The 15,206-nt window shown below is 36.6% G+C and overlaps 1 protein-coding gene across 1 annotated transcript in view; it reads left to right on the top strand.

Annotated features, from left to right (window-relative positions):
* Nucleotides 1–15,206, top strand: part of alk (ALK receptor tyrosine kinase) — a gene marked incomplete at both ends in the record, with an annotated part of 458,249 nt that overhangs the window by 269,861 nt on the left and 173,182 nt on the right. The window contains one exon of the mRNA XM_081393742.1: nt 876–1,077. Within this exon, the coding sequence (XP_081249868.1) occupies nt 876–1,077 (202 nt within the window). The remainder of the gene's footprint in view (nt 1–875; nt 1,078–15,206) is intronic.

Below are 15,206 nucleotides of genomic sequence, written 5' to 3'. Positions count from 1 at the left end.
ATTGGAGCTTTCAACTAAAGTGTTACCATATTTTGATATATTATGTTTATTTTATGTCAACGTGATATTTCTCCAAAATAATATTAGGTGTAAAAAAAATTGGTATAATGTACTCTCTTTGTCCATTGTGTATTGCAAAACAATTTTTTTCTGCCACAGGTGGGATATGGAAACAATTTTAAGAAAAAGTATGAGATATGTCCTTAAACATAGTTGAGAACTCACTTTCCAAAAGTATAAAATAAATAAAATCTTGAATTTTTTTTTAGCTTGTCCAGTTTCAACCACTTCCAGAGGTAGTCGAAAACGCATTAGACCGGATTGCTTTCGTAGAGTAAATGCTCATGTGGTCGAATGTGTTCAAACAGCCACAAAAGACCATCTACTCTCCACTTACTGACCGAATGCTTAAACATTTTGGGAAGCGTGCTAGCTAGACGGGATTTAAACTTTGTCGGCTGGAGAACCAAGTTTGGTTTTAAAATTAAAATCATACCAAGCCCAATGTTCTCTCACCATTCCTGATTTCTAACACGCATCCACCGCGTTTGACTGGTGTTGCTGCTCTCCGTGTGTTTTGTCCATCATTTACATTTGTGTTCTTATGAAAATTGCGTGATCTTATTTCATCTATTAGATTGAAAGATCTGAAAAAGCCCATACATTTACCCACCTGTAGACCTTCCCCTCAAAGAAATCAGGACAGAAGTGATTGAAAGTGACCTGGTGTAAACGGGTATGTGTCTCTCTCGTCTACCTGTGATCCAATCGACCAAAACACATCTTAATACCAGGTGTAAACAGGGCCAATGAAACTTGAAAGAAATTTGAAGTCTCTGACATAAATAAATATTTCTCTTTGTTTGTCTCTCCAGGGCGATTTCTCTCAGTGAATGGCTCAGCTCTGACAGGACCTTGGGTTCTGAGCCCTTGGCTACGTGCCACCCACCGGCCCTGTGGTCTGGATGTCACATTGTTTTTGCACCCCCGGCAGAGTGGACGTTACACCGTCTGGCTCATCGAGAGGGACAAGTCACCACTCGCTCTCCTCACCACCGAGCACCCTCATGTCATCGGGTGAGTTTGGCAACGTTCTCATCTTGAAGAGTTCTCAAAGAGTTACTCAACTCTTGGACCTTGTGAAATAGAATCTAATAAACTGAATTACACTGCATTTAAGACCTTTTTAAACTGAGATTTCAGTTTTGCACAGGTTAAAGATTAACGGTTTAATCTTGGCAGTGTTATAATTGGTATTACAGGCAAAAGTGTGATTTTTTTTATTATTATTTTTTTTTCATTCAATTTGAACCCCTTAATGTCCATTAAAACTTTTTTTGTAAATATTCTATTTTGTTGATAATAATAGCATAATCATTTCATGTTTTTTTTTTTTTCTTTTTTTTTTTTTGGGGAATTATACTTTTAAGAAATGTAAGAAAGAAGTCTGAAAATCACACATCTCATTGAATTACATTATAATCTCCTGCCTTCAAAATCCACCTGAGAGAGAAGACGTCAGTTAATTGAAATTGGTTTTATTTATTTGCATGCTGAATTCTGATTGGTCTTTTCTTGTTACTTACGTATAACTGCCTTTACGTTGGAAAGCGGTGTTCAAATCTCATTTCTTCCCTGTAATCTGAATCAGATGATATTCTTAAAAGTCACATGATGTTCAACAAGAAAATACGTAGGGCGGAAGTTAATTTATCAATCATCAATTTATTGGTTTGTGACATGTGGCTGTCACATAGCAGAATGTGCAATAACATCTCAAATAATCATGTACTATACGTGTATTAAGTAAATATGGTCAGTGTTGATTTCTTGACACTATTCTATTACAAGCTCTGGTATGGGAAAGCAATTTCACATTTCATACATTTATTCTTTTGGTAGACAATTTTAACCAAAGTGATATACATAAGATCCCAGGGAACATACAAACTGATAAAATCAATGCACTGTACATCTAGTTTTTCATTTAATTTCATTTTTCAGCTTTTTTAAAACTTTGTATTCATCAAATGAGGTGACCATTATCATCAAAATCATCTTCAATATAAAACTGGCAAAACATAACATTTGTTTGATTATCAACACCTCCAGTACTTTAGACTAACAGCCTTTAGATTTGACTTTGTGTCCTTGAGATTCTCTTCTAGTCCACAGCAACTTCCTGTTTGTGGGATTTGCCTCTGCAGAGTAACTCTGTGTATTACAGGACTGGGCGGAATATGAATGCGTTCAGCCATGCGTGGCATGTTTAGATAGGGAAAAGTGCTCCGACTCATTATAGAGTTCCTCTTGAGGTCATTATTTTTGATCAGCCAACCAACCCACATATTTGTATGCAATTTTGCCCTCGCCTGAGGTCAACTCTTGTCCAGTGGATGATGTAAATTCCCGGAGCCAAAAATGACCAGGATGGCTTTTCATTGTGTCTGTCTCAAGAGGTGGACAGATACTCAAAAAGTGTACTTAAGTACAGTACTCACACACACAGTAATATTAATATTTACAGTAAATGTACTTTGTTACTTGAGTATTATTTTTTTCTGGAAACTTTTTACTTTAACTTCACTACATTTGAAAGACAAATATCGTACTTTTTACTCCACTACAATTCTGTCAAAGTCCTTGGGTAGAAAGTAGTAAAGTCAGGTTGACGTCAGAAACCGGCTTTTAGCCGACAGACTTTTGATTTTGGTTGGAAATGAAAGTCGGAAATGAAATTGACGTTAGAACTCGACTGATGTTGGTTTCTGACGTCAACCCAATTTTCATTTTCAACCACAATACAACGTCTGTCCAACGTTGGAGATTAATGTCAATCTGGCGTTGGATTCTGACATCAATCTGATTTTCATTTTCAACGTTGGGTTTCCTCTTCTAAATGTGAATTTTGTCATTGATTTGGAGCACACTAGATAACAGTAAGGCGAACATATTCATACTATTAAATAGGGCACTATTTAAGGGATCAGCCATTTGGGTGTCCGAAACCATTGTGGACGTTATTGAGTGACTTATTCAATCTCACATTCAATCCCACTATAGGGCATATATTCAGAGGCATAAGGTACTGTAAGTATTACACACAACAATGCAACAATAATAAAACAATGCATTGAGATTTACTTTTGATACTTAAGTACTTTTAAAAACAAGTACCTCTGTACTTTTACTTGAGTAAAAACAGAGTAATATTTGACCAGTAGTGTCTGTACTTTCACTTAAGTAAGGAAGTTGTGTACTTTGTCCACCTCTGTCTGTCTCATACATCTCAAAAATGTATAATGTTATACTTACTGAGACACTTTTGTAAAGTCTGTTAGTGTTTAAACTTCTGAGCAAGATATACAGTACGGTAGTATGCAGCACACGGTGTATGGGTTGAGGGAACAGATTGTGTCTGACTAATATGAAAGATTTCACACTTGTAGTTTAAGCCCCACCCACTCCATACTGAAATACAGATACAGAAACAGACAAGTTTGTCATTGCATACAAATATATACACAGATAATGGCTTCACTACACAGCCTTAGCAGGCTGCACGGTTATTCAAAACTATGTAAATATTTGAAGAAGAAGAAGAAGAAGAAGAAAAAAAACATGCCAAACTGATAATGAACTGAAATGCAATCAACAAAAATGTAACTGTTTTATAGCGTGTCAGTGTTTGCAGAGAAACATAATCTCTTGGCAATTTGGAACCATTTTACATTTTGCTAAATTGGTGACTATAATTCATACGAATTCATAAAATCTCACTTGTGTGTTTTTGTACAATCTGCTTACCCCCAGTGACGGTTATATTTAGTGGTGGGCCTTCATGCATACTTTTTATAAATGTATACAAAAGCACCACCTCGTAAAATAGTTTGGGTTGGAAAAGCCCCTAATTGAAGACCATTCAAATACATTGTTTGATATTTTTCAATATTTCTGAACATAAGCTTATCACTGGCCAACATGTTTTGAACAGCATTTCAACTTCAAAAAATTGTGCTCTCCCTTCCAGCTGCTATTAAACACCAGAGCGGCTCTTCATTCAGTCTGGGCTGCCTGTGCTCAGTTTAAAAACATTTCAAATATTTTTTGTGCAAAACAAAATGTAAAACTATATTTTGTCATATTGAAAATATTCTCCCCATACAACATAACAGACCAGAGGAATTAAGGCTGTCTTTTGATGGTCTGAGTCCCCTCGTTTATGTCTTGAACTATATCAAACCAATGTGGAAAAAACTAGGTTGAGGAGTTCTGGTAAGGCCAGAACACCACAGAGTGACTTTTGTGTGTAGCTAACTTATGTGTGGTATTTCTTTGTGGAATGCTTATTGGTGAGTCACGAAAATGAGAAAGGAAAAGTGTGTCAGACGACAAAATTAAATATATATGGAAATGAAAACATTCAAATACCCCAAAGGCTCTTTTCGCCTGAGGGATTACGTGCTCTAGAAAAGGCAGCACACCTCAGCGCCTATAAGACAAGCTGCTGTTCGCTGCTACGAAGAAAAATGAATGTTGTGTCGCAAGATTAGCTTTACGTTCATTAGCCATTCCCGTAGCTAGCAGGCGAATGCCCCAGTAGTTTGAGGAGTTACTGAAACATAGAAAGAGGATCTGTCAAAGATCACAACTGCGAAAAAACCCACACATTTGTCAGTCGAAAGTCAAAACCCTTCTTTGAAAGCTTGTTTCTGCCATGTAATACAACTATTTAAATGATAATTGCTACTTTTTACCTCACAATTCGGACTTTTTTCGTCACAGTTGTGTCTACATGTCGCAATTCTGAGAAATGTCTCAGAAATGCAAGATAAACTCAATTGCGAGTTATGAAGTCAGAATTGCGAGTTTATATCTCACAATTTCTTTATAACACAATTGAGACTTTTAAAAATTCAGACTTTATAACTTGCAATTGCTAGTTCATATCAAGCAATTCTGCGGAAAAAAAAGTCATAATTGTGACATGTAAACTTACAATTACCTTTTTTTTTCTGAGGTGGAAACAAGCTTCCATATACTTCAGTAGTTGCTATAAGTCTAGTAGTTTTTTTCTGCCAAAAATCTAAATACAAGTAGGAACAAACACAACCACAGCACTTTCCTAAACACCCGTTTGACTATGTGCACTGCACAATTGTTATGATCCATGAGGTAATTGTATCCAACAACAAAAGATTTTGTTGGAGGACATGTTATCTAATATTTATGTTGAATGTTGCATTATGTAGCTATTTTCTGTAGTTCAATAATTATTTATTTACCTTTTTTTCACCATTTATTTTTACACATAATATCTTGCTCTAAAATTCAAATGTCTTGCTCTAAAAATTCAGAAACATAACTCATATCCATTTGATAAACTTGCTTTAGCCCAGAAATCACACAATTCTACAACTGCACAAGAGTTGAGCTAGGCTTGCATTATGCATAAGCAGTTGAAAATGTATTATTTAAAACATTTAGATATTTTAAAATCAGATTGGCATGAAGATCATGCCATGTGCATGCTGTAGTAGACCAATTATGTAAAATAATATCAATAAATTATTAATAATGATGTAGTATTGCCTCATATCACTCATTCCTGAAAAACTAAAATTGTATCTATTATATTTCCCTGTGGCCAAACCAGAGTTTATGTCTCCTCCACTAAGATTCTTTGAAGTCCCAGCCTGTGTGTGATGTTTTGTTCCAGTAACTGAAATTCCACAAGGGTGTTCAGTCATGTAGTTATGTGGGTTGAGCTGCCTGCACTTCTTCTAATGTTGTCTAAGTGTTCAAGAGCACAATATCTAATCATGGATTGCAATCTGTTTTGCTAATTGGTCTCATTTCTATTGCTGTGCATATCTGTTGGGCTTTGGACTATCGTATTTGCTAAGGATTAACACTTGTTTTAATCAATTAACTAGAGCTGATTTACTGGTCAGCCAATAACATGCTGTAAGAGAGTTCGATTAGAGATTTGTTTCATAGTGTTTAAACTTCATTAAAAGATTAAGGAGCACAGGCTACAACCATACCAGTTTTCAACTACTAATGATCATTTCTTCCATACACAAAAAAGTACCAATGTCTGCAATCAAAAGTAATAGATATCAATATGAAAAAAAAAAAAAATTGCTAAAATTCTTTCAAGTACAATCTATCCACATTCATTTTATAATTCTATAATGGATATGGTTGTAACAGAGGTTGGATTGTAACACTCCTCAGTTTAACCACTCATCAAGATCAGTGTTTCCCAGCCTTGTTTCTGAGGCACACCAGATAAGGGAGACCAGATACGGACAGTGGCGTAGCCACGAGGGGGCCTGGGTGGGCCTAGGCCCCCTCATTTATATGTCCGGCCCCCTCAGATTTCTGATGGCTTAAAATAAAATAATAAAAATAAGAAATTTTTGATGTGTTAGTCTAATTGATAGATTGATCAATCAAAATACTGCGCGGTAAAATGCGGCTGTTTTCAAACTTGATTTGACGTGTTGTGCGTAACCTACGCTGTCATCTTCGCGTGAGAGTTCATGCGGTGAATGGCAGCGTTGTGCAAAGTACAATATTACGCACGAAAATATGAGCGAGAAGGAGAAAATAAGTCATGTACATCTGAGTTTGCTTCAGCTTACTACAAGACGACAGCGAGTGAAGCGGCTAGGAGACAGAAACGCACATATTTCATCACAGAATAGCGGTGAGACTTCGACTCAGATCGGCACATTGCGCAATGACTTGTTGCAATTGATGAACCGCCTTCACAACCAGTGATGACCACATTTCCTGTATAGCCTATATCTGTTGTATATGAAGAGTTTGGTTTCAAAACGCGATAAATTCATTATGATTAATTTTGAGTAATAATGTGTTTTCTTTACCAAGAGAGAGGAAAGATTAAAACCACAATTTTTTGTTTCAAACTTTCACATAGCATATTTTAGGTTATAATAACAATTTCAAATCCATATTTTGATTTTCAAATATTTATTATAAAAAAGGATTAGTTTTGCCCCAAAATGCAATAAATTCATGACACCTTTTTTTCCAAAATGCAATTAATCCATTGAATCACTATAAAAGTTTTTCATATTTTAACTGTTGAAATACACAACAAAGTAAGTTGATCCACATATGACAGCCTCTGAACTCGGTCAATACTAATCTTATATAGCACTGCAGGCTAAAAATAGCCGACATTAAATCACCATCGCTAAGGAATAGCCTACCTCCTGAACTTTTTTTTTACGGCGATCAGCTGTAAAATGGCTTGGTCCTGCTCGGTTTTCGTTGACTTTGAGTAAAACAATTGAAAGTTTTTTAAAAGATCCCCTGGGTCAAAGTGTCAGCGTGACAGAAGTTTGATGCTGTCGTGTGAGAACAAGCAACAGTCGAGATTTTTCCTCCTCCAGCGTGCCTCATCTTCTTAATCTCCTCAAGTAGCCTAAATTATTAGATTTCGATGGCTTACGTTTCTTCCCCACCGCAGAAACCACCACAAGATCACCAATGCCGTCAAAATTATTATTATTATTTTTTGTGGATCACAAAGAAGGAAAACTAGGATGCCGGGTTTATTCAAAGCGCTGCCGTTACGGTTTACAGAGCGTGGAATGGTGCGCTGCGTGGATATCGCATTTTACGTGAAATTAAAAATGGACTTTTCAACACCGACCAGAATACAATACAGATTTTGGCGGGAACTAAAATAATAATGTTAAAGATAATAATCGCCGTATATATATATTAGTTGCCCCCTCATTTTAAGATGGGCCCCCCCAAAAATAAAATTCTGGCTACGCCCCTGGATACGGATGCCTCCAGGAACAAGGTTGGGAAACACTGACTTAGCTGATAGTAGATCCATCTTGGGGTATGTTTACACAACAATGATGTGCTATAAACGGAACAGTTTTTCCTTAAAAGTTTTGCGTACAGACGAAAACATTGTCAAAACAATCCCTGTTCACACGGATCTAAGTGGTCTTCAATTGTGACAGTCTTTATTGAATCTTGCTTGCACTAGAAAGAAAAGTGATTAAGCCTCAATAGAGAGGAATACGGCAACAATTGTACCAGTTAACAAAGATCTAAAAATCATATTCCGTTCAGGTTACGTCACAGAAAATGGCAAGCATTCAAAAATGACATAATCGTGCATGAGGAGCAAAATCAGCACCACTTTTCCAGGGTACAATAAGTAAAAAGACTCTCACTAGACAAAACATTCACTGAATTTATAGGAGGTGGCCAGCACCATGGAACAAACAAAACCATACAGTTTTTCACAACAGCGACAACACAAACCCTGGAATGAACACAATACAATTTACTAAATTTAGAGCCATGGATACATTTTAGTTATTTTAGCAAAAATAAGTCTATTAAACAAAAATCACATTGATCAAGGCATCACATTTTCTTATGTCCCCTCTAATTGTCCGTTTATGTGTAATCTGCTTGTTATTTACTGTTATTGTGAAGCGTCCTTGAGCTTGGGCAAGGCACTATATAAATTAAACTACACACCAGGTGTTTACACACCAGGTACTAAATATTTCAAGTCAACTTCAACTAAGATGAGTTACAGCTTTTGAGTGATTATAAAGAGACCGCTCTTTGTGTGCTTTAATAGGTGATAATCAATTCAGAATTTTAATAAAACATATAAGCATTGTGTTCCACCCAAGTCCTACTGTAACTTCAGAGGGGCTTAAGCTCATTGAATGAAAAAGGAAAAAAATGACAATGTTCCAATTTTAACAAATTACCCACCAATTCACCAAAATATTAAATATTTAGGATTACTGTACAGTACATATTGCCATGAGAGTTTGTTGGTAGACCAATATCAACCACAACTTCAATTTGGAAATGTTGTTACCACCGTTCCTGGTTTCCACTACGCTTACTATATACCAACAACTGTATAATTTAGAAACAAATACATGCCAAAATCCTGAGCTTAATTTATAATATCTAACTGCTATGCAACATCTGGAAGTCAGGGTTGCACAGGTTGTTATCAGTCCACCAGGAAACAAAATGTTTACTAAGTACTACACAGCTACAATGAGCCCTTCTGTGGAGAAATCACTGGATCACAAGTGTGTTACTTCTGAGTAATACACTTTTCCTTGAGGCTTTTGCTTTCAAACCCATTTCTTTCTTCCTGCAATCTTAAAAGTTTGTTGGACTGAGATTGGGGGAAGATTTTGCTGGTACTATGGGGGTTCGCCAAGGAGTCAAAGCCTACAGACAGCACCAGTGCCACTGGGAGCTGAACTCTTCACTGCTGACACAATGCATTACCTCCAAGTCACTTCTTATTACTTGAGTAGCAGCCACCACAAAGCAGGCCGGAGAATGGTGACTCATTCCTCTATTGTGTTACCACAGCCAATAGCCTCCATCTCTTCTACAACTGCCACACAGAGGGGGTCAAAATGTCCCTGGCTTGGAGACCCCGCCGCTGCCACCGCTGTGCTCGTCTCCAAGGACTAGAGGCGTCAGACGGTTTGCATTAACTGGAGAGACCAAGAGGCATAAATAATTTAGTGGCAAACATGAAAATCGATAAATGCTTGTCATCCACTTAGGAACTTGCTGTCATTTCAATGAAACGTGCAGCTCTGCTTCGTTTCATACACGTAAATCACACAGAGTCGTGTATTTATTCAATTATTTGTTTGTTTGTTAACCTGTCTGGTTATGTGCATCTGTGCCGGCAAATGGGACCGAGGTGTGGTGCAAGGTCCCGGTCCTATGCAAATCCCACATCATGGCATTATGAGGGAATTACATTATGACATTAAATTACATTTAATGCCAGAATATTTATTGAACAAAAACATCTATTTTATCAAAATAAACAGAAAATAGTAAAAACGTTGCTTAAGTGCTTGTTTTGAACCAGAATTAACTTAAACAACTTTTAGTATTAAACTTAAAGTATTAACTTATGCAAAACATTTTACTTTACCTAAATTATTTGTATCAATACTGGGTGCTTTTTACCCAAAATTCATCCTGGCCACCTCAAATATTTGTAAGAATTGTCAACAAAAACAAATTGCTTTCATGATTTATTTTCTCACAAAATACAGGTATTGCTCCATCAAATGTTCAATAAAAACATATTTTTCCTGCAATCATTCACTGTGGGAGCAGTGAAAAGCCAATATATGAAACTACACCTCATGTACAATCAAAGGACACATGCAGATTAATTACATATTTGGTAAAGAGCTAACAGCTTTGCGTGGCTCTGGCGTATTTCATGGGATTTTGTTTGTTCCTGGCCTTGTGACTCTATTCCTCAGCTCTCCATTTAGCATCTGTCGGAGCTGACCCCTCACCGCTGATGCATAGCGCCGATGGGCTGGAAACGACCCTGACTTTCACAGTCTGGGAAGAAAGCCAGGAGCTTCACATTCATCAGCAGAGCTTAGGAACTAAACGAGAGGCAAATACTACCTAAGAGATGTCTGCCAATTCTAAGCACACCGAAATCCATTCATGCATAGAACTGGACGTGTGGCGTTGGCCAGCATGGCTAGTGTTTGTAGTAGGGTTTATTTTGTAACGATTAAATAGGACATAGGTCTCAGATCAATATTGATTCTAGAAGAACTCCATCCCTTATGCAAGCAGAGCCATCAAAGACAATGTCAAGACATGCTGCACTGCCACTGCATTTCTACTCCATAACTTTCAAAGAGCTCCAGTGGCAACTGTAGTAATGTATTTAAAAAAAAAAAAAAAAAGATTTTTTCAAATGATTTCTGAAAAAAAAATCTGGCCACTCGATTTGGCCCCTCATCCGCCATGTTGATTGTTTATAACAGAGCACTAGTTTAAGGTCCGCACATATTAAACTTACATTTAATCATTTAGCAGATGCTTTCATCCATCTTACAAATGAGGAGAGCAATAGTACCTAAATATTTTACATCAAAATTCGACAGCAATGGACCTTTGTTTATTGAGGACTCTACTCATGTGTGAATGAGCGCTTGATCTCGCCAATTTCAGCATACTGGAGTGTTTAGTGGGAGGATCACTTTGAACATGAAAGGGACAAAACTCACCAGTAAGCATACATACAACATATTTCAACATGTTTTATTTCCCCTTTAAAAAAGAAGAATTTTGTAGATATAGTCTCCCCAGGTGATCCTAAAGTGTTTAACACTCTGTAGCTAGAAATAGGAAATCAGAAATTTTACAAAGTGTGTTTTCCATATAATCAGTTTTTTTTTTTTTTTTTTTTTTTTTTTTTAATGAATAATAATGATCTTTTCCCATTGACTCTTTAATGATTTCTATGGAGCCCCTAAAGGGACATGGTGAAGTAACAAAATATGAGAGGGAAGAAAAAATATTTGTCAATGCTTTCGCATTCTCTCCGCTTGTAAAGAGCTCAAAGTGTTTTGCGAACGAACGCAAAGTTTATTTGGGGAACGTAAAGGTTTTGTGTGAGAATGCAAAAGCAATGACGTATTAAGATCTAGTCCACCATCATGTCCCTTTAGGGGCTCCTTAGATTTCACCCATGCCGTGACTACATTATCTTAATTGTCACAGTTTAATACTAAAATATATTCGATTTTCAACACAGATGAAGCTGAAACATCAAATATGGTTTGAAATCAAAATATGCGTCTCATAGAATATTTAATGCAAAGAAGCTGTATGAATAACAACCTGATTTCACAGGAAAACATAACTATTTTATGAGGTGCCGATTTCACATGAATTTCTTACGATCATGCCATGTACAAAAACGTACGATTATAAAAAAAAAAAAAAAAAAAAAAAAAATTAGGCATGAAGGTCCAACCCTAAACATTTCCTCCACTGGGGCATAAACCGATCGTACGAAAACGTACAAATGAGATCATATGAATTCTTATCAATTCAACAAAATGTAAAATAGTTACAAATTACCATGAGATTGTGTTGATATATTTTATATCATATATTATATATATTTATTTTATATATGAATATATATTTTTACAGCATGCTATACATTTTTTTGTTTCTTACAAATCATATATGGAATTCAATCAACCTGACAAATTACATCACAGCTTGTGGGTTTAGATTAAGTCGAAATAGATCCTTGAAATTACAATTGCAAAAACGATTTCCTGGATGCGCGCGTGGCAAGCACAGCCATCAAAAACAATGTCAAGATGCGTTTCACTGCTGAATCTCCTCCACCGTTTCAAAGAGCTCCACTGACAACCGTAATGGAGGAGTTTAGTCCAACAAGTGATGACAAACTACCGCAAGCTCTGAGACAGCAGACGGGAGCAGAATAGAGTCATTGTCCCTGTCAAGTAAAACAAAGAGAAAGTTTTGCAAATAGTGGGTGTTTTGTTAGGACTAACTGGCTGAAAGCGATCCAAAATAAAGGCTTTCGCTAACTCTCTTTCAACCCGTGTCTCTCTCTCTCTCGATTTTTTTCTTTGCACTCTCTCCTCTTTGAGACGATGCTGTTTGAAGTGTAAATACCCAACTCGCCTGGCCTGTGGTTCGGCAGCCCTCCCCCAACAACCCCTCCTTTGCTCCCTTTGGCAGCGCGGTCTGGGCTCCCAGGAGCGATCATCTGCATCCTGCCGTTTCATATGCAAATCCACCTCCCCTCAGCATCCACACTGCCACGGCTAGCGTGGCACTTTTACTGATGTATAGCGGCCACTAAAAGGTGCGTCAACAGAGGGACGCGCAAGATGTTGGGTTTGGAGAACGGGCACTTCACAGAAGCATGTGCCGTCAGGTGCATGTCGAAACATTTCATGCGCTCGGGAGAGAGAGGTGCATTGTGCCGGTGCAGGTGTTTGTAGTTTGTTATTTGCTGCTCTTGTCCCCATTCTGTCCTTGCCGCACACTCCCTCTCTGAGTCACTTGGCAACGACTGCTACCTCTGAGACTGAAAGTAATGTAGAAAGATTGTGTTTTTATCTCAGATGTTTTTTTTTTTTTGTTTTTTTTTACAATAGCCAATCAGTGACAAAAAGGTGTGATTTTTGTATACATGGTGAATGGAGATAGAACAAAACTTGTTGATGGAGAATTGCTGACCGGAATTGCACTATTCAGAACTATCTGATTGTAGCAAGTACAGCAGGCAATGTTAGGATTGGGCAATGAAAACTTTAAACATGCCATAATTGTGCTCATTTTTCTTCTCAGGCAGAATTCTAGGAAACATACAATATTACTTCTTCGTTTCTCCTTAAACTCTCAGAGGAAGCCTGAGATTGTTTTATGCATTAAAGCACAGAGAGGATATCTAGTTTTTATAATCACTCAGTGCTTGTTGTGATCTATTCATGCAGGATAGGTCCATACAGTAAACCCTAGTGAAAATGCTCGGTTCATACTTTTTATATTCTTAGCTTTTCTAAAAAAAAAAAAAAAAAATTCTGAGATTTAGTTGAGTAGTTGTAGACTGTTAGGGGAAGGGATAAGGCCTGATCACACCAAGGACAATAAAGTTATAGTTCTAAAAAAAATGATAAATATAAAAGAACACACCACAAATATCACGATAATGGCAAAGAGAAACGATATTGTTGGAATCACTTTCAGAATTTTTTTTTTTTTTTAACAAAACCAATGACAGCCAATCAGAATCTATCCTGCTTTAAACAGCTTGAACATTTAAAGCTGGCAAAACTGCAGTGCGCGCTTAAAATAAATAGAAAAATAACGTCTGCATGGTGTGGATGCTCTTATAATTCTTGGTATGGAACCTTTAGGGTTAGTAGAAAAGGGCTTACGGTTAGTAGAATAAGTTGACATGTACTTGCAAAGTTACTTATAGTCAGTAATGTCTGTTGAGGAGCATCACAATAAAGTGTTAGCAGATATTGAGCACACAGTCTACTTATCCTCAACTAATAGTCTGAGAGTTAGTTGACATGTAGGTGCAACTTTACTTATAGTCAACAGAATTTCTAAAGGGGACCATCAAAATAAAGTTTTACCAAATAGTTTTATAACTCAGTAATCTGTCTCTGGAATCATAATTTGAGTGAAAAGGAATGCAAAAGTTCTACTGCCTCTAGTGTTCATTTCATATGGAAACTTTATGAAGTGAACTGAAGTGAATGTTTAGGTAAATGTGTAGGTAGAAGTACATTTTCCCAATGAGTCTGTTGAGTTTGTCCCCTACTTGAAAACTACTTCGAAAAAAAATAAGTAAAGACCTGCTACATCAGTTTACAATTTGATCTAATTTTACATATGTACAATTGCATATCTACATGGCCACCTGTGAGCCAAACAATACAGCATGTCCCACTGTAAAGCACTGAATGACCCACTGGATGGAACAATGTGGTTGTGACTCTCACAGCCATTTTGATAGCACATTAAGGACCAGATTCAACAGTGTGCAAACCCATTTGGAACAGCACTGTCAGGACTTGTTCTTTACAGAATTGTCAATATGATATGGGATATATGAATCAGTCTCAAATGGCTGGGCACTAGTTGATAATTAAGTGCTTTACATCTAAAGTTGCTTCTTTGAAAAAATGGTTGTTGCTAAAAAGGTGAATAAATACAGATGCAAGGGCAAAACTATTAAAACAAATTATTCATATACTAATACACTGCAGTTATAACCTTTTTTATACAGTAAATTCTGACTGTGCCCACATGTATACTATTTCACTGTTGTTTCATGTACCAACCTGAATAATATTTCCTGAATAATAACCTGAATAATAATGTTTTTTTTTTTTTTTTCCCATCTCAAGTTTATTCTCATATCCAATATTACTCTCAATACGTTGTTAAACTGTAACAAGCCTGAGATTGCACTTCATGCACTAAAGCACACATCATGATGTATATCCATATGTAAAGGATATAAACTTTAAACTTAAAGCGTAAAAATAAATAAAAATACAAAATAGTATAAAGAAAGCTATAACAATATAGTATATTAAATTATACTAAAATAACACTGGGTTCAATAAAAGTGAGTGCTCCTTTAAGAAAGACTCTTTGTGTCTCTTAGGAAACTATTTTAGCCGACAGCATTTGTCAAAATCATGAGCACAGTTGAATTAAACGAGCCTCTTTCCTCAGAGTTTAACCTGTGATGAATGATAATGCTTGGAAGTTTTTTTTTCTAAGATAAAGTTATCAATAAAACCTCAAGGAAAGTA

Source organism: Scardinius erythrophthalmus (assembly GCF_964197995.2).
Source record: "Scardinius erythrophthalmus genome assembly, chromosome: 19".
NCBI lineage: Eukaryota > Metazoa > Chordata > Actinopteri > Cypriniformes > Leuciscidae > Scardinius > Scardinius erythrophthalmus.
This window is presented reverse-complemented; position numbering and strand designations above follow the sequence as displayed.